Here is a 20,170-nt window from a genome sequence, read left to right as displayed (position 1 = left end):
TGATAGGATATTACAATCTCCTTTTAATTTAAAAATATAGGAAGCTGTAAAATGAATGTTAAAGTATAGATCTGTATAGTTATGGAACCCGAACAACCTTAGTAGTGTCCTAGAGTGCCATAATGTAATAATTGTTATTTTCCTCCTGAGTCATTTGGTATGCTGGGAGTACGCATGCTGGACAGAAACCCAAGCTACTACAATTACCTGTGCACTTGTTGCAACTGCAATGTAAAACAGAGTAACTTGCCTAACGATTGTTATAAACTGACATGTTCTAGTTCTGGATTGGGAAAGGAGTAGGAGCACACATGTGGTTTGTTCCTGTAGCTGGACTAATGACTAAAAACTTACACACTTGGTCCTCTCTTCTTGCTGGCTAGGCAGGTCTTCATTATTCCAGGTGAAGATTGTCAGAGTACAGAAATGAAGTACAAAACTGAATGCAAAGTAAACGTTTCCTCTTACAACCTACTTAATTCAGTAACGAGTTATTTTTCTGTGAAACGCCAAGTCTTACCCTGGCTTCATCATGTCAGACTATATACATAAGCAGAAATGTATAGCATAACCACCATCATTTTTCGGTATGTTTAGAGTATCTCCAAGTGTGACTTAAATAATATTTTAATTACTGAAGTACAATGAGTTTTTTTTAAATAAAGAAACAAGTGGAATTTAGCAAAAGTATTGCTTCAAATAAAAGTAACTTTCCATTGACACACGTCCATTAAAGGAAGAATAAAGATGCTCCTCAGCATACCCGTTTTATAAGGGTCAATGTACAACAAGAAGGATATCTTGTGACCTTATTCCAACCTCAGCCCTTAGGTACCTAATTTCAGCTCCTGTTTTCTCTGAGAAAAATTATGTAATACAGTTCATTTTGAAAGTTGTTTGGGGTGACTTACACTCCCACATTTTTCATTCATCCTATACAGTACTTTATTGTCTTAATGGAAAGGCTATGAAGACATTTTCTTCCAGCATGGGATCAAATACAAGCTGCATAGAAAACAAGCAACAATTTATTTGTCATCTTTTTGTAGTTGTTTTGTAATGAAATTTTCATAGTATATAACTGAGTACCTAATGCTACTGTGTTGTTTTGCTTGCATGCTGGTGCATTTCTAGTACTGTAGCCAGTTTAACATTTTCTAACACAAGTGACGCATCTTGTGTCCACTCTCAAGAGCAGCCACAGCTACCCTGTGCTTCAAATTCTCTTGTACTTTGGGTTACTCCTCCTCCACCCAAGAAATCTCTGGAGTGAGGAAGTCTTGACAGAGTGTTTTACCCTCTGCCTAATTTACAGCGATATTTCATGGCCTGGAGACAGCATCTGTGTTCCCAGAAGGTGTAGCATAAGAAGTGCACTTTGGCTGGGCTGGTTTTGAGGAGGTAGGAGCCAGTGCCACATCAGGGGAAGGGGAAGGCCTTGGACACTGCTCGTGGCAGGGATGAACTGTGTCATTCTTTGGAAGATGTGAGGAAAGGGAAACAAATCGAGTGGGCTTTGGCAATGGTCCCAAACAGGCTGAGGAAGAGAATTAACCGCATTAATGATTAATGATGGCAAAGCTCATTCAGCTTGAAAAGTACTTTCTATAAGTGCTAAGTGCTAGCATTAAAAATGTATGTATTTTCATTTTAATCCACACTTGGCGTCTGCAAATGGAGGGGAAAGGGAAGAGCCAACAATGTCATTATGGCAGCACTAATACCTCCCTACAGCTGAAATCGCAGTTTGCCAAGGCACGCAACCTGGGACCTGGTTCTTGCAGAGCTCAGCCTGCTGTGGTTGCTGCTCGTGGTTCTCTTGAACTGCTCCACCACCCACCCTGCAGAGCTCTAAGCAAGGCTTGGAAACCTTCTGCAAGTCAAGCCGTCTACGAAGTGAACAGTTGTCTTCATTAAATCCCTACTGATGAAGAGGAAGACACAGACCATAATCTATCACACGTGGATTTTTGAGACATGTAAAACTTTTAGAGGTATCAGTTAGCCAGTCTCTGTTTTTCTTTTCCAAAAAATAGACCTGTTGTCTCTGTTGAGTAGGAGACACAGGGAAGGGGAATCTGACAGAAATTATTTCTTGTGCTGTCAAGGTGGTGGCATGTTGCTGCCAGAAAAGCTGTGTACCAGAGCAGCAGAAATTATGTGGGCAGGAAGTGAAGTTTTTGCTGCAATCAAGCTGCAAGAGGTAAAATCTAAAATAAAATGTTAATATAGGTGATAGGGTCTCTGAAAGGAGCAGAATAGACATATCGAGAGGCAGAATAGAAAGAGAAGATGGTGAATGAGTAGGCTCAAAGTCTGGACCTTAGCAGCTACAAGCCATGCGCAAAGGGTTAGGCTGGAAATGTGCTTGTTGGTGGGCCTGTTTGATGGCATGGTTGGAAGGAAGAAGCGGCTTTGTGCTCTGACCTGCAGTTAGGCACGCTGCACGCGGCAAGGTCGATGCAGCCCTTTGCCTTCCCAGGCTGATGGCGAGTTGGCAGCTGCATACCTTTTGCAAGTTCTGTCTGGAAATACTACTTGAAGTCCCCGTTTTGCCAGCTTGCTGCAGAGTGTGTAATCCTTCTCCCCTCCCACCCAGCTGTATGCTGGGCTTGTTTTATATCTTCGTTTCACTCTGCTTTTGGTCTAGCCTCACTCTCTCTTTATTCACGTATCTGGTAACAGAGGGTTAGGGACCTACTTTCTCTAATTGTCTCCAGTTTGCCACTGCCAGCTGAGCTCACAAGCAGGGTGAGAACACCGCAGGGAGACCCATCCGCTGGAAAGCAGACCCTTGTTTGCTCTTTCTGTGTACTGTCAGGCTGGTAGAAGTTGCGCGGTATCTGCAGAGAGAAGGATATTTCTCTCTCTCCATCGTTCCCCTTGGCTCCCCAGCAGACACCTATGCAGTAGCTCTCACCTTGATGTGGGAAGTATGGAGGTGTGGGGCGGTGGTTGCTCTTCAAGAATAACAAGGTTTGGTCTTAATTTGCCCTTAGTCTAAAATAGCCACCTTTCTTTTCTGTTTTGTTGATGGTCGTGCTGTGCACTACTGTGTTAGATGCTCCGTTTTCAGCTATGACTTGGGTAAAATGCTGTGGTTGCTAGGGGAGAAAAGTATTAGTATTACCAATATTTATTATTCAGTCCCCATGGAAACTGTAGTTCTTCTGGGAGTCCTAATTCTCACATATTTCCTTCCTATGGAAAAGCTATATCTTTAACCATGAAGTTCAGATGGTTACTTTCTAGAAATAGAAGGCAAGATACACCACTCCCTTTTGCTCTCTGGTATGCCTGACAGATGTCTGTCTATGGGTAGTTACTGCTTACTAAGCTGTGTTGTGGTTTCCAGTCACATTAAGATTTTTGGAGTGTGGTTAATCTAATTTTGTCTTGGTGATGTTTTATTTTTTTCCCCTCCTAGCTCCCTGTTTGATTTGTCCTTGTCCCCATTATTGTTATTTTTTAATTTGCTGGGTATTTTAAATTGAGGACGAGTTATTTGATGGGGAAATCAACTTGCTGTTTTCTATTTAAAGGTATAACCATGGCAAAAGCTGTGAGCATGGCCCATGGTTGCAAAAGGGACACAGTACTATCTGTTTTTTTCAAAGAAGTTTGAGTTCTTCAGATTTTCAGAGGAAAGCTGTTAAAATAGCGAGTGGTTTATTCTTGGTGGGATAGTTAACTCAGTCTTTGGCTCTCTTACAGTGCCTAAAACAGTACGTGGAACTTTTGATCAAAGAAGGTCTAGAAACAGCAATCAGCTGCCCTGATGCTGCCTGCCCAAAGCGAGGTCATCTGCAAGAAAATGAGGTATGCTTTTACTGCAAATAGTTTTTTTTTTTCTTTTCTTTCTATCACGTTTAAATGTGTCTTGCTCTGTATGTTACAGCTGCCATTGTTGCCAACATACGTTTTTAATAATTCTCTAAAGGTCAAATATTTTGTCTCCATTTGTTGAAAATGCCTTAGATTATTGCTATTCCTAATTGGGAATTTGTCTTTTCTTTTTCCTTCCTTCAACAGATTGAGTGCATGGTTGCGTCAGAAATCATGCAAAGGTATAAGAAGCTACAGTTTGAAAGAGGTAACACATGTAACACTACCCATTGCAAGGCTGTGGGAACAGTATCACTCCAGAGCAATCCCATAAATCAGAATCTGGCTCTGCACATGTTCATGCAGTAGCATTGTGCATTAATTGTTTGGGCATCACAAAAAAAGAAAAAAAAAAAAAAAAGGAAAACATTGTTTCTGTTCTTGCCTGCATCAAACCCAGAAGTGCAACATTCTGAGAATAAACTAAGGAAAGAAAATTGCTATGTATTATATTGCTCTATAACTAAGGGAGGGAGTGACTTCTATTTTGAGCTTTGCTGTTTGAGTTGACTGCCAGTGCTCTAGGGGCTGAGGGGGTAGACTGACCCCATTTATGGAGCCACCGTTATCTCCTGTGACAGCATCTGGTTGCAGAATGACTAGGCAGTTCTGTGTGTAATGAACCTTGTTAATTTTTATGAAGATATAAGCTGATTGGGTGCCTATGGGGATGTGGAAGTGTGTGGCCATAGAGAACTTACAGTAAGGTTTTGCTGAGGGCAGGACCCAGCCTGCTGAAGTCATTGGTAGGTTTTTATTGACTTCAGTGGGCTCTGAAACATGAAATGACTTACCAGTAACCAGCCTCCAAGACAGGGATGAAAACTCTGTCACAGTCTTATGCTATTGTTAATCATGTGGTTACATTAGGGCAGAGGCCAACTTGAAATAGAGTCCTACTGGGCAAGGCACTGTAAAAACACTTTCTGATGGGTTATACCTGCATAGTGTATGCTCTATTTAACTTCAACTACAACTGAAGAAAAATAGAACATTTCATTCTCAGTACAAGTTTAGTTCAGTGAATGAAAGTGGGCAATTAATTCAAACTCAGGAAACTCACTTTAGTTTGGTGCCTGTTTGCAAAGCAGGCCAGACTAAGTCTAAGTGGGTAGCATAAATTAAAAGGCTTCTTTTGAAAATGTGTGTCTTCAAATGCCCTGTCAGTCAACCTGAGCTGGAATACTTTGTTATGGAAGGCCGGTCTTGTAACTGCCTTTGAATTTTGTTCTTTTATGCCCCTTTACAGAAGTGCTTTTGGATCCGTGTCGGACTTGGTGTCCATCCTCTACTTGCCAGGCAGTTTGCCAGCTGCAGGAACCAAGCCCACAGGACCCTCAGCTGGTCCAGTGCAAAGCCTGTGACATTGAGTTCTGCTCTGCTTGCAAATCTAATTGGCATCCAGGTCAAGGCTGTCAAGAGAACATGCCAATCTCTTTTCTTCCAGGAGAAACAAGGTAAAGTATTGCAAAAGATGTAGTATTTAGAAACAAAACACTCAATCTTTGAACAAACCGGAGTATGAGTAGCAAAAAGGCGTTTTCCTGATATTTTCTTTTAAAGCTGTTTCCTTCACTTAGTCACTCCTGTTCCTTTAATGCTGTATTCCAAAACTGGATAGCTCTTGACAGCCTCACTCCTTGCCACCATTCCCAGCAAAGCACAAAGGAGCTGCTTGAGCCTCTATCAGCCGTCCTTTTGCCCCAGTGGGAAAAATATGATATTCAGGCAGCTCATGAGCTTCCCTTCAGAGAAGATCTCATTGCTTCTGCTATTCTGGACAGTGTGAGGGTTGGTAACATGCCAGCCAGTGATTTTTAAGATACCCTGTCAATCCCAACTGCTGCATATTTGGCCAATGTTCTTAAGTTCTGCTTCAAGCTGTTTCCACCGGTGTACTGCAGCCAGTGAATAAGAAAGGCCATTGTGCATGTGTTCTACTTAATGTTCGTGCTTTTTCAAAGATTGCATAGTAGTTCAAGGTATCATTAAAACCCTGGCCAGTCTTGGACTTAGCTATTCATAACTTGTCTTCTTTCAAGCTTTGCTGTAACAGGTGACTAGCTAGGATGCTCTCATGAGTTCCTGGTCAAATATAGTAACTTTTGCACATGCTTTTTGTGTGTGCTTAACCAGAACTGAAGCTCACTAAACTTCATGGCAAGACAAAAACCTTTTTTTATTTTCCTTAGTGTTTTGGTTGCTTTTAGTTTTTATTTCATGCTTCATTTTTTACTCCATTCAGGTTTGCTTTTTCATTATTTGGAGCATAACATGCCAGTAGCAGTTTGTGCTACCAGGCATTTGGAGTTTCATATACAGTTTATGAATTCAAAGCATTTTTCTGTAATATAATTGCCCCTAGTGTGACTAACAAGTGTATGTCCTTTTATCCTGCTGTTGGGCAAATCAATCAGTCAAGGGTCAGTCCTGTTTTCTGGCAAACTGTTGATTGCCCATCAGTTGTTCTTGTATCTCCCACTGGCAGTGGCTGCAGGAAGTGTCATTTGTTAAGGTACATTTTAGTTGTTGGTGTGCATAAAGCCTGCATATGGTAGAAAGCTATTCGAGGGAAATAAATGCTCTTCTAGTGTTTCCACATTCCTCTGTGTTGTGCCCACTATTTGAGGGGACATCCTATGGTTTTGCATAGTGATGCAAAACAAGAAGAGGTGGTGCTGACCCTACCTAGCTCATGAACCATGACTCGTTAGGACAGTGTTAGAGACGACGAGGTCAACTCTGAAAGAACGGCATGGCCCAAAAACCTCATGGTTCCTGATTTGGAAGGAAATTCCTCGGGAGGATCTTCAAGGAGGGCAGAGACAAGCCATGGTGCCGCAATCCGAAGGAATGTGGTCTGGGCTTGTGCCATCAAGGGATTGCTGCTTCTTCTTTTTGGAGAAAGAAGAAAGGAGGAAAAGGGAAGATGATCTAGACATACAAAGCGTTTAGGTGTGAAACTAGCTGCTGCTCATCTGATATATTCCAGGAGAAAACTGTATAATATCTATTAGTATCACTAGATAACAAAAACAGTTGGTAAAATATGTGATAGAGAAAATGTCCTGACTGTTATGTAGGCACTGTAGTTAGTAAACACTTTTTTATAGAGGTATGTTTGAAAAATAGAATACAGCCAAAATATCTGAATAACAAAACTCAGTTAAACAGAGTTTTGTTTTTAAATCTGTTTTTAAATCAGATCTCTACCAATTTATCTTTTTTTTTTTTTAATGAAAAAGTAAGCTTATCTTCTTAGCACATTTCTTAGAAGTTCTTCTCTTCTTCATGGCCACACATCTTATTAATTCCTCACTCTCTCCCACAGTTCAGTTTTTAAAATGGAAGATGATGATGCTCCAATCAAACGCTGTCCAAAGTGTAAAGTTTACATTGAACGAGATGAAGGCTGCGCCCAAATGATGTGTAAGAACTGCAAACATGCCTTTTGCTGGTACTGCCTGGAATCTCTTGATGTGAGTACATGCCATGCACTCTGATTCTCAGAAGCTTAGAATTCCATTGTTTTGCCATCCAGCTGTCTCATTAATCAATTAAATAGTAGCTCAGTAGCTTCTGCCCAACTTGGTGGACTGCGACCCACCAAAGCTGAGGCTGGTAATTTGATAGCATTTGTATGTTCTGTTTTACTTGTCTGACACTTGTGATCTTTGCATTTTGCCTATGTGAGTCAGGAAATAATAATTATAAAGTATAACTTTATGAAAATGTTGTTTGCAATCTTTACATGGTAACTAACATGGGTTTGGGGGGGGTGGTTTTTTTGCCTTTTTTTAATAATACTTCATTTAGTACTGACTTTTCAATGTTCCCCTTCTTGAAGGAGTTACAGGATGAGTATAGCAATGTTCTCAGTCTGTGGAAGTTTATCAGACAAATTTTAGATTTGGTGCGTCACCATGCAGGAGTCTAGCAGTCAGATTTGTTTACCATTCTTTGTATTCTATGGGACAAGAAATAGATCTGATGTATGAAAAAGAATACGATGTTCTCCTAACACCAGGAATTTGTCAGTCTATAAGCTGCTGCTCTCATATGTTTATGTTTTTTTAAAATAAGCCTGTTGTCATGCCCAAGGATCACAGTATATACAATATACAACATCTGTTTCCATGTCATCTGTTTTATTTTATAGCATCGTTAACAATAGCAAAGGAAATGTTTTAGGTTCCCAAAAGCTACTCTGACTATTCAAATCCTGTGGTTGTCCCATTTGAATGCTTTACTAACAGTCCTTAAGTCACAGGCTTCTCATGTGCTCAGTAAAAAAGCAGTGTTCCCTTGGTACTGGGCCTGCTATCTTGGCTGGTTTGCCAAAGGATGGTAGGACAGATAGAGACATCATCTCTCAAAAATCTGTATTGTCCTTTTATTCTTCAACTAATAAAAGGAACCAAATTTGGGAAGTCTGCGGTACAAGTATTCGTTTTCCTTTGCTCTTTCTGTATGTGTGTGAAATATATGCAATGGGCAGCTTATCTTCTTGGATCCTCTTAGCATACTAATCCATACTAGCATTTAAATATGGAGGTTGAGAGCCTTTGGGAGAAGAATTCATTATAGATATATAACACTTGCTAAACAAACCTGTTTGTGAAGACACTTAACTGTAAACAAAGCACTTTGGAAAGGTTGGACCTGGTCATATCCACCTCACTAAGTGTTTACATTCCTGTACGACTCCTGATTATAAGTTCTCAGGAAATAGTATTTTATAACTTGAAGAACAGTTTGTAGTGATGTTTATTACCTACCTTTTAATTTAATATTTTGTAGGATGATTTTCTCCTTATACATTATGACAAAGGACCTTGTCGAAATAAGCTGGGACACTCCAGGGCATCTGTTATCTGGCACAGAACACAGGTAAAGCTTGGATCTTTAAAAGCTCTGTACAGGTCTACTACTGTCATAGTGCCTTCCTTTGCCTTATTCATTTTAACACCTTAGGGTAAAATTCTGTGCCAAATGGTAACTAATTTTCATAGAAGATTTAAAGAGGGCAGTAGCTTGGAGAGGAACAGGTAGCTCTTCCAGAGAGGATACTCCTTGGCAGAAAGTCACTCAGAACTAGGAAGGGTGCGTTTGCAGAGCCAGTTAAGTGCTCGGTAAACCTGGGGGACAAACTAGGTTGCCACCATCCATCCTATTACCAGGGAAGCTCATCCTGTAAGGGATCTTTAGTGCCAGATCCAGAACTGAAAAGGAATTAGCCTGAGTATGCTCAGTATCTTAGTATGGCCTCCAGTTGACTCATTCTTGTAGGTTGGATAGAATGTAACCCAGTGAGCTTATCAGTACTTCCAAATACAGATTCAAATTGACGATTATGAAGAGTGTGGGGATACCTCATGTAGTCTAGATCCGGTCTTGCTGGATCCAGCATGAATGCTGGTAATGGAAGAGCTCTCTGCACTGCTTCGATGCATACAAAATAAATGCCAATGTGTGACTTAGTCCAATCTACTGTCTTTGCAGTCATTTCAGAGATACAGGGACATCTGGGTATCTGAGTCATCTCTTCCTAAATTAACTGTGTGCCAGTAAATATCTACCTTAGCTTAAGATGAAGTGCTTTTTGTGAAGTACAGATATCTTTCCATTTGAGCATAAACCCCAAGTCTGGACAAACAGCAAAACTGAAATAAGGATCACATCCCTCTCCCTCCACATACACCCCTGCACGCCTGAGCTATGGACTGGGTTTTGCTTGGCTTAGCCAATGGTATCTTAGGAAGTGTGTGAGTACATAAGCTTTCTTGATATACCTGTAATGCGAGGTGATTAATCTGATATTTGGAATCTGTTCTTAGCCACAGCAGTTAGTGCAAATATGTTTGATAGACAGTGCAAATATGTTTGATAGACAGTATGTTTGATATTCTGGTCGTTGTTGAGAATGAAAGTGATAATTCTCCACGAGTCAGGATATAGTTCTGCTAAACCCACTAAAGCCAAATCAACATTGCAGTCGTTTCCTTATGTTAAGTTCCTTTCAGTATTTATCCAGGGCAAATTGAGGTGAGCCTTTGGTTTGTTGTTTGTGGATTTAAAAAAAATACTTGTTTTGGCTAGAGGGAATGGCTTGATGCTGAGTAGGGCAGCAACTTCTTCAGAAGCAACAGAACCAAGTAGAAAATGAGTCAGTAATGCTCAGCAGGCAGTTTTGTTTAAAAAGCAAACAAACATGTGTCGTCCCCCCCCCCAAAACCCCCCCCCCCCAAAATAAACAACAAAAAACCCCAAACAAAATTAAACTTAATGAATTCTTTGATGGCATATTGAGGCTGAAAGGAAGGTGTAGATAGATATCTCATAAAAATTACCAGCAGTCAATCCCATCCACTGAATTGCTAACTTCCAGCTTGCCTCTGTCTGACCAGTGCACTCTTAGTCTGGGCTGCAGAGAGCTAGGCAAGGGTGTGCTCTCTCCAAAGACCAGTATGGCAATAGTTGCAGCTTGCAGTTTTTAAAGGAGATGAGATTTTAGCTTTGGTTTATGTCCGTAACAAATAAACGCAAAGATTAGTAAATGGAAGTTGCATGAGATTGTCAGCACCCCCAAAAAAAGAATGAGTAATGAAATGTGTACACCTCTGAAGCTGAAAAAGAAATTGCTCTTGGCAAAAAATAAAATTGATAGGGCAAGGAAGTTTGAGCTCCTTATCCCTGGACAGCCAAAATCCAAGCTTGAAAGAATTTGGCGTAGTAGGAGGCAGTCTGAGGGTGGTGACTGCTGTCCCACAGCGCCATCTCCCGCAACCAGCCTTTCCTCTCAGCCCCTCCTCTGAAAATCTTGGGTAGTGGAATTGCAAGAAATACATAGTAATCAGAATGAGAAATTGTCCGTGGCCGACAAAAGTACTAGTAAATCATCCCATCTATACCATGGCTAATTAAATATTTGCCAGCTAATTGAAGCAGCTTATCTAGCTCTGGCTAGAAGAATTCTTAATGACTACTGAAGTCTAATTTCTTTTTGCTTTCTGTTGTGAGGTTTTGCTAGCAGCTTAGCATTCCATTCCTGCCTTCATTATTCAAAATTATTCACAGGCACTCTCATGTGCCTAAATCTAAATTATTTTCTCAAATAAATTGTGGGCATAGTGTTGCAGCATTACTCTTACAGTTGCCTATGGCAAATGGAAAAGTTCCTCAGGCAATGAACCTCAATTTGAATGTTTTTTTAATAATTTTTCCAAATTTAAACTCTGTAGAAACTAATAGAGTTTGGCACACTGACAGGATGGGTAGGTCTGTGGTCCTCTGCCCATGCTGGGAAGAGGGTGATCAATAAATGTCAGTGAAAAAAGTACTTCAGATAGAGTTAGGTCATGTCCCCTGAAGGAGCAGGATGAGCTCAGGTCTGACTGCAAAAGCCATTTGGCATATGCAAAGTCCTCCTGTAGTCTATAGTGCTTGTAATCTGTGGCTGATTCCCAAGCTTGTGTTCCTGCTGGTGGGAACTTGTCCCTGAAAAACACCAGATTCTCCCCGAAAACCACCAGAACTTTGAATGATTCTTTTTGGAGCTTTCTCCAGCAAAAAGGAGAGCACCTGAAAGTGGGAGCCTCTAACTCTCTTGTAGTCTTGATCCTGATATTTAATATGTAGGTTTGATCAAGAAAAAACTATCTAGTCAGTTGCTTCACTAGTTCTTTGAGATATAGCAAAACTCAAAAAGGCAAATAATCATCTGCATCACTTTGTGTGATGGAACTGAGTTGTGTGGCACGGTTCTGACGGGAGCAATGAAACACAAACGTTTGCTCTCTGATTTCACTCACGTTTACTGATCGCAGGAGCTGACTGTAGCGTACATTTGGGGGGAAGTCCTGGCTCTGGTAAGGTCAATGATGGCATTTGCTGAGATCCTTTTGAAGGACACTGATGATGCACTGGTGTCAGCAGAATCCAGACAATTGTTATCCCTAATGCAATGCTATTCCTTTCTCTTGCAGGTGGTAGGAATTTTTGCAGGATTTGGTCTTCTACTTTTGGTGGCCTCCCCTTTCCTTCTACTTGCAACACCATTTGTTCTGTGCTGCAAGTGCAAATGTAATAAAGGAGATGATGACCCTCTACCTACCTAGACTGAGAGAAGATTGGACTCATCACAACATGTGTTTTGATTTTATGGTTGCTGTTGATGTTTCCCTCTTGCACTTACATTGCTGTAGCCTTACTTGCCCCATTCTGCTTTTCATTGAGACACAGTCTTGATTCCAGGAACTGTTGTTACTACTGCTGCATAGATCGATTGATAATAGACAAGGAGGGTAATGGAAGGCAAGTTTGGTGCTAAAGGGAGACCATGGACCCAGGTAGCTATCTGAAATTAAGAGGTGATACTGCTAAAAATAATGCAAAAAGTTTCTGATGCCCTGCTGGTGGACTAGGAACTGTGCTGAATGACATCAGCAAAACAAGCTAAAAACGCATACAAATCTAAACTTTCTGCATATCCGTTCGCTTCAAAATTTGGTGTCTTATTCCTGTATATATTTAAGTTGCCTATCATTTAAAGCAGATAGTCAACTTAGTGTGACTTTGCCATGTTTATTACACATCTGGTTTTGTTAAAGCCATCGCAATGTCCTTTTTAGTACCTATTTTTCCAAGTATAACAAAATCAATAAGGTGCATATAGGCCATCCTATGCCTTTCTTGAAATCTCGGGAGGGTTAGAAGGACAAAGTTGGTCCTGTTGCCTTCCAGGAATTTTTTGAAGTCTTATAAGAAATTTGTTTGATTGAAAGCTACATTTTAAAAATGAATTGATGAAGCTGTAAGGTTGAGTAGTGACACAAACCTGCTATCTGATCAAGGTTCTTTTAAAAATGCATTGATGGTATTGATTACCGCTGGACCACTAGTGTTTTTCTGAATTATTATTTTTTGCTGTTGTTTAGGGTTCTGCTATACTTACAGGGCTATGTAACTTCTAATCCAGGTATCTTAATCTTTTTATATAGATATATAAATATATAATCCTATTTAAACCAAATATGTAAATAGCTGTGCTATTGAAATATTTTGGAAGTTCAAGATAGCTTGCTTCTGCCTTTAGGGCAATTATTAAAAAATACAGGACTAACTTTACTATTTAGCAGACTCTTGGGTTATCAATGAATCTTTCCTTTTAAGTATAAAACTACATTAGGGTTATCCCTGTAGTTAATAATAAAAATGCCTGGGATACTTTTGGAAGTTGTACTTTACATTTAAACTATTTAGCCCGTTTTCAGAGTTAATATCGTATGGTGTATGCTGTTAATAACAATGCTGTGACGAAACAAGTTTTCATTTGAAAAATAATCACTTGACTTGATTTGATAGTTTTGCAGAATTCACAGTGCTGTGTTTCCAGGGTCGTAAAGCGTGCTAGTCATCATACTATTAATCATTGTAGTTTCTCTTTAGAAATACTTTGCTCTGATTTTAAAGCCTACAAGAATTTGACTAATGACTTCTTGCCATGAAGTATGAAGCATCTGAAGCAACGTGTATGTCTGTGTGTAGTTCTGAAGGAAAACATTGTTTTGAATGGCTTGTGGACTGAAGTTTGACTGTGGTTTTTTTTCATCATCATTTGTTTCTGTGCATTATCAATGTACTGAGATGGATGAGTATGTTGAAGCCAGGATAACTTTGCACTGAAAATGTATTAAGACCCTTAAATGCAACTGCTTCTGGCTGCTGTCAGCAGGCCGGGAATATGTTTTCATAGCTCAAGCATAAGGAAATTACTCCTTTCTTTATTATCTTTCTTTTATACTGTCTATCTGTTAAATAAAAAGACTGTAGGGTACAATTTTGAAAAGGGCCACTGTCTTTTTATAAAACTACTCTTGAATTTCTTCTCCTCCCCCTTCTTCCAAGTTTAATAGTATCCAAATTCAAACTGTATCTAACCACAGATTTTAGCTCCAGGAGCTGGAGGTTATCTGCAATTCACTTATTTGGCTTGATTTTAATGAGTTCAGCCATTACAACATGAAGAAAAAGGATAGCTGGTTTCCAGCAAGTCTGAACTCCTTGTGATATCTTCAGATTGTTTATGGCAATGCACAGTTCAGATCTTTACTCTTAATATCTGTTTTTGTTATCACAGTATTTTTAGTTTTTTAGCTATCTTTGTTAATTAAAAATTGCTTAGCTGTTCAAAAGTATCTGTGGGGAAGTCCGGATAGCGCAATCGATCACTGTTTGCCAGCCCCCGAGGGGGGTGTGAAGCACCGCTGAGTTCAGCGGGCAGTGAAGGGGTTATCTCACGCCGGCTCTGGCAGCAGCTCAGTCCATCTCCCCAGAGCTACCCTAAGCCAAGCACCTGGCTTGTCCCGAGCCATAGCTTCAGTGTGCAGAAGTAATGGAAACCCTTCTGCGAAGGACAGCTTCCTGCAGGTAAGCTTAAACTATGACCTTTCATCCTTGGCCCTGTAATTCTGTTTAACTGGAGAAAAAAAACCTGGACAAAAGGACGTAAAGATTTCATGGCTTGTTAATTTTCTAATTGGGAGCACGAAGGGATCATGCTCTATGTGGCAGTGGCTCTAGTGACCAGTTCTACTACTGGGATGATAGGGAACAGCAGAGGTGCAGCGGCTGTTAACAGTACCAGAGTGTCCTGGTATAAAGTTTATTTTCTCTGTGCCTTTCTTGGAGACGGCCTTTATGTGGCAATATAGTGAAACTTGAGATTTCCACGGTACTGTGTGGCCAGGTAATAATCAATGTCAAAATTAATGCATTTCCAGATTTAAAAAGACAAGGAAAGAAAAAGAAGTCCTTTACAAATACAGACATTTTTAAATGAGAGTTTATAATTAATGCTCACAGGTAACATTATATATAATCAGAAAACTGTGTACTTCTGTCAGTATATCTGTGTCTCCGATCTCAACATACTTGAATCGCTAATGGAGATTTTTATGACATATCTCTTGTTTCACATCCTGGCTGTTAGGATAGACTATATGCCTACATATATTTACCAAATACCTAATCCTTTCAGGTTTGCTAAATGTCATTCCATCTGTATTCTTCTCGGGGATTTGGGGTTTTGGTTTTTTTTTTTTTTCCCTTTTTTTTTTTTAATGCTGTTTTGTTTCCAAAGTAGCAACTTCTGGCAGTGATGTATTGAGTTTGGGGCGTTTTTATGTTACAGCTTATGCTGATAGTGTGACAATTAATACCCTGAAGTTGAATTGTAAATACATTATTTTAAACTCTGACATTTAAACCCCCTGCCATGGAAAAGAGAATGTTTGTCTCTGCTGCTTTTCAGATGAAATTCTGTTAGAACAGCTTTGGCTTTTTAGGTTTTCACCAGAAAAAATGCCACTGCATGATTTCTGTTGCGTTTTTATGGTTTATTATTATATGGATGCTATTATTTAGTTTTTTTGCATTGTCTTAAATGCTGTTTTTAATGGAGTTTGTAACAGTACATCATCTGCATGTTCTGTTGGGGAAAAGTGGTGTCCTGTCTAGCAAGCATGGGACTGACTGTGGAGTCCAGACTCCAGAGGCTTTGCATCTCCCTAGGCTTGCCATTCATTAGTTGGGCTGAAGTCAGTCCGGAGAGAGGTCAGCAGCATAGCCTGCACCGACTTCAATGGCAGCAGCATTGAGTTTTCCCCACCTGACATTGGACAAATCATTTATCTCCTCTTATCTCAATTACCCATCTTTTAAATGGATGGACCAATGTTTACCTACCTCACAGGAGGGCTGTGAGGGCAAATTCATTGGTTTTAAAGCTCTTCAAGATTCTGTGATGAAAGATTACGTATAAATGCTTACTGTAGTTTTATGTTAATATTTCAATTTCATTCATGTTGGCATTCATCCCGAAACCTCTTACTACTGACTTTAGCATGCCAAGAACTTGGGATGCTTTCCCTCACATACCAAGCAGCATGATCTTTCCTCAAATACTTCGGCTTATGAATTAGGCAAAATCACAAATAAGAGCTGACTGGATCAGCTCTCAGCTTACAGTTGATCTCCTGGCATGCAGGAAACACAATCAAAATTAGTGAAAAGCTCTCATTTATGGAGCTGACAGGATAAAATATTCATAGATCAGAAAAAGATGAAGTGCTCTTGATTTAAAATTGTTATGGGCAGGAAAATAAAAATGAAGTTTTGTGCATTTCATCTGTAGGCCTTTTACTGTATAGGAATAAATATATTTAATGCAGGCCGTTCTCATCCTAGTGAGTTGCAGCATGCATAAAGCTTTGTGCAGGTTTGCTTTTTTTAAAACCAAAGGTTGTACATTTCACATACATAATCTAAAATCCTGAGGAAAACAGATAGAACACAGTTTTTGATGACAGTGATATTAAAGACATCAAAAAGCCTGCATCAGTGCTTAATTGCTAATGCACTTATTCTAAGTAAGGCATGCTGTTTGTGTTTAGAGCCCTGTGGTCTTCATTATTGCTTTGATTTGTGTATCTCTCTTACAAGAATTCCAGGAACATTAGGTACAGGTACGTGGTACATAACTGAACCTTTCTTGATCATTTTATCATGGATGTATTTTGAACTTGTATAGGGATAAGCATGAAGGAGTCATGCATATGTATAAATAATGTATTTGACCAGTGTAAAAATAGTTCTGTTGATGTATTTGAAATGTAAGTACATTTTGTGCCACTAACACTGTGATGTATAAAAGAGCTGTTGAATGCCTTTTAATGTTGTGTTTTGTACTTTGAATCATATTGAAGAGTTTAATTTGTAATTTCAATAGATATTTTAAATGAATGTGTCTCCTGTGATTCTTCATAGTGACTTTTCAGTGCTATAGGTTCACTAAGGAAAAGTGTTTTTGTTATGGTAGGACTTCCTATGCTATCTGCCTCTCCATCCTCCAGAGCAAGCACAGCCCTGTGGCCTGGAGACCTGCTGCCTCCCTTCTGAGCACAACTGCCTCTTCTGACTCGTCGTCTCGCAGTTTATTCGAAAGAGTGAATCTGGCTATCTCTAGAGCTAATTTGACCCACAACTGGGTCTTTGGACCACCTCCTGTTGCAGTCGTCGGTGTACGCTCCAGCTGGGTGAACGTGCTGCTCCAAGGATCCCTCTGAGATGCCTGTATATTCTTGCACCACAGATTTAGGTCTGGTGGAGGTGGCTGTAACAGATCTCTCCACAGTGAGTAGCTTGTATTCCCCTCAGTTTGGTGTTCTGGAGGTGAACTTTTAAAGGCAAAGCCCAATCTCCTGTACAACAGAGCATGCTTAACTCTCTTCGACAGTGGGAACTGGCTCTCATGTTCTTGACTCTATCAACAGGCACTTTGCATTTTGCCTGAACTGCAGTTGAGTATGCAGCCTTTCCTTCAGTCCCTGTAGTTTCTTTCTCACTTGTTAGGATACAATTTGTCTATACGCATAAAAAAGCACAGCCACAATTTCTTCAAAAAAATGGTGTGCATAACTAATATGCACATATGTGCTTTATACCTGACAACTTAAGAAAAATCAAGGTCACATAATAGCTGCTACTCAGTCATTCCTTTCTTTCATTTTCATGGAGCATAATGATTTTTCTCCATAAGGGAAAGATCAATTTAGATATTTTGTTCAATTAATTGGGCAGAAAATAGTCTATAAATGCCATGAGGGGTTTTGGCCTATTCTAGGAGCAGGTATTAGCAAAGCAATGTTTCTACTTTCTTCCTCTGCTCCCACAGTCAGTTGCTTCCAATTAGGGTATGTTTTGCTTTGCAGTTTTCTTTTAGAGAGGAGAGTTATTTCTCAGTCATGTGCCATTATCTTGTAGTTAAGTAATATTTAGCTCCTGGGCATTTCCTCAGTCTCTCTGCCAGGTTCAGCTTACCTTGCTGTAGAAGGATTTTCTTATCCAGTGCCTTCAGCTGTGTGACTGGGTTTCTGCACAACAGGTCTGTAATCAGAGAATTAAGCACCGCAGAAACTCTAAGTGGAGTAAAGGACTTCAGGGTCTCAACTGGCTAAAATTAAGAGTGTTTAAGTTGAATTCTTAAATGGCAAACTTCTAGCCCCTCTATGCTCTAGTAAATAGGGAGTGTCCAGGATCATTCAGTCACCAGAGTTGACCCACATTCATAGTAATAAGTTCTGATAGGAGTGGCCCCAGCCCCAGAATAACTCCTGAACTGTACCTGGGCACTGGGTGGGAGAGTTCGGGTCAAAAGCATGCCACTAACTGTCCTCTAAGAATGGAACGATTGAGACAATTGAAAGAAAAGACTTTGGTACAAGGAAGCCTTTGCTGCCCAGACTCCACACTCTAGGAACCAAGATTCAGGGTTCATTCACTTAAGTATGAGGTTTGTCTTAATATTCAGGTATCTGGCCTTAACCGATGGTAGTCAGTGCAAAGACACATCTCCTGTGTCTTTGGAACAGTTCCCTTCCTATCCTATGCTGCTCACCAAGATACTTGTCTAGACAGCTTAGCTGACTCAAGGTGCTTCTCAGGTGTGTTTTTTTTCCCCATCCACTTTGATGACAGAAGAAGTCTAGGCAACTGCCTTTGTACAGGCACATAACTTTTACATGGCTAAAACTGAGTGAAACAGTCATGGAGTGCCTTATCACAAGTACTGCTTTCAGGTACCAGGGCAGAACTTGGTGGTACAAATTAGAACCAGGTTACTCTGCTTCCATACGGTGTTTCCAGATGAATGTGTGTGTGCGTGGTGACTATAACTTAACACATATGTGGCACACATACAAAATGTTTAGATGCTGTAAATCATGCAAACCAGCACACACATGCAAGCAATGGAAATGCACTTGAAAGACTGAATAGTCCAGTTCTTCTGTGGTGAGTGCACAAGAGAGAACAATGTCAAGCTGTATGTGCTAACTGGTAATCTATTCCTGGTGTTCCTTGGTCACTTTTTTTTTAAGCCAAAAATGAAATGAACACTATAATCAGTACATAAACACTAAATTTAAACCTAGGTCCCAAAGAAGAGAGCCCCTGGGACTAAATTCTAGGTGTCCTAACTCAATGCCATTTTCTAAAATCTGAATGTAAATATGTGTGTCTAGCTGATGTGTGGTACTTTATTTTTATGTGCAGCATGTCCTTAAATGTCAAATGTGGCTTCTAGTCAGTGTAGCTTATATATGTCTACAGGAAGAAGAAATTCTGCTCCGTAATTTTGTAGAGCAAGAAATCTGGTCCTGGAGCAATGCAGATTGTCCATATTAAATAGACCGATAAAGGTTCTGGGATATTTTTTGTAGCTTTATGTGGAAGAAAGTGTATTAGGAATAGAATTAAATCACTTCCTCCTTCAAAACACTGCCTTTTTTTCCCCAAGTAGCTGGAAAAGTAAAAACAAATGCCTATAAGCTTGAGTAAGTGGTACTCCATGTATGCTATGAAGTGGATGCTCAGAGCCCATTAAAAAGGATTAGTCTTTCCATTGGTTTTTAGTGAGTTCGGATTTTCATTTTAGGTGAGCAACGAGCTCATCTTCCTGCGTAAGAGAGCACCTGTGACAGAGAACTGTGTTTTTCTTACAGGGTTTTCTCTGCCAGTTATTTGCTTCAATTGTCATGATCTGTTTTGTGTCACAGAATCTGAGAGACTGATTTCACTGTGGACTATAAGAGAAAAAAGTTATATATCATTAAAGGAGAGTGAACATAACACACTAATTTAGCAGATTCTGTAGGCCTGACCTGCTCATACCAGTCTAAACTAAAGTCTGTGGGCTCAGCCCTTCCTGAGACCTACACTGCTGTGGTTTATTCTTGAGAACGATTACAAACAAGCACACATTTTACTTTTTCTCTTTGCTCCCTTGAGATGATGTTTTGGGATTTGGTGGGTGGCAGAAATGCTTGATCGGCCTCAAAATCCTGAGGTCTCATTATATTTTGAGGATGACACTGTCATTTTGTGGGATTACCCACAGGAGAAATGCATGAGATAATGTGAAAAATTTCATTTTAAGATCGCCTTGGCAGACGAGCATAATGCAGCATTCCTTTCTTTATTTTCATGCCTCAGTAATTATTAATGTACACATTTTGTTGGTCTCGTGTAACTTCTGTGATGGGTATTGGTCCAGTGAGGGATACCTGCGTTGGAATACGGATCAACTTTTCTTGATGCTTTAGAAAAGCGCACGGCAAGGGTATTTTAAGCCCTTGCGGTAAGCGGTGCTGCTGTGGGCCAGCAGGGTGCAGTCTCTGAACGCCATTGCAGGCAATAAGGACTGGCTTTCTTTGAGAGTATCGCACAT

General features: G+C 40.1%; 1 protein-coding gene across 4 annotated transcripts in view; it reads left to right on the top strand.

Moving 5' to 3' along the window:
* The window catches only part of RNF144A (ring finger protein 144A), a 67,614-nt gene extending 50,934 nt beyond the window's left edge, over positions 1-16,680 (top strand). For 3 of the 4 annotated variants that reach the window (XM_075498004.1, XM_075498001.1, XM_075498002.1), the window contains 6 exons: positions 3,715-3,819; positions 4,033-4,093; positions 5,135-5,342; positions 7,217-7,364; positions 8,686-8,775; positions 11,871-16,680. In XM_075498004.1, the coding sequence (XP_075354119.1) occupies positions 3,715-3,819; positions 4,033-4,093; positions 5,135-5,342; positions 7,217-7,364; positions 8,686-8,775; positions 11,871-12,002 (744 nt within the window). In that variant the 3' untranslated portion in view covers positions 12,003-16,680. The remainder of the gene's footprint in view (positions 1-3,714; positions 3,820-4,032; positions 4,094-5,134; positions 5,343-7,216; positions 7,365-8,685; positions 8,776-11,870) is intronic. The other variant, XM_075498003.1, reaches the window with a different exon arrangement.
* Positions 16,681-20,170: the final 3,490 nt, after the last annotated feature.

This window comes from Mycteria americana, chromosome 3 (assembly GCF_035582795.1).
Source record: "Mycteria americana isolate JAX WOST 10 ecotype Jacksonville Zoo and Gardens chromosome 3, USCA_MyAme_1.0, whole genome shotgun sequence".
Lineage (NCBI taxonomy): Eukaryota > Metazoa > Chordata > Aves > Ciconiiformes > Ciconiidae > Mycteria > Mycteria americana.
The sequence above is the reverse complement of the archived record's forward strand: the minus strand, read 5'-3'. Positions and strand labels throughout refer to the sequence as shown.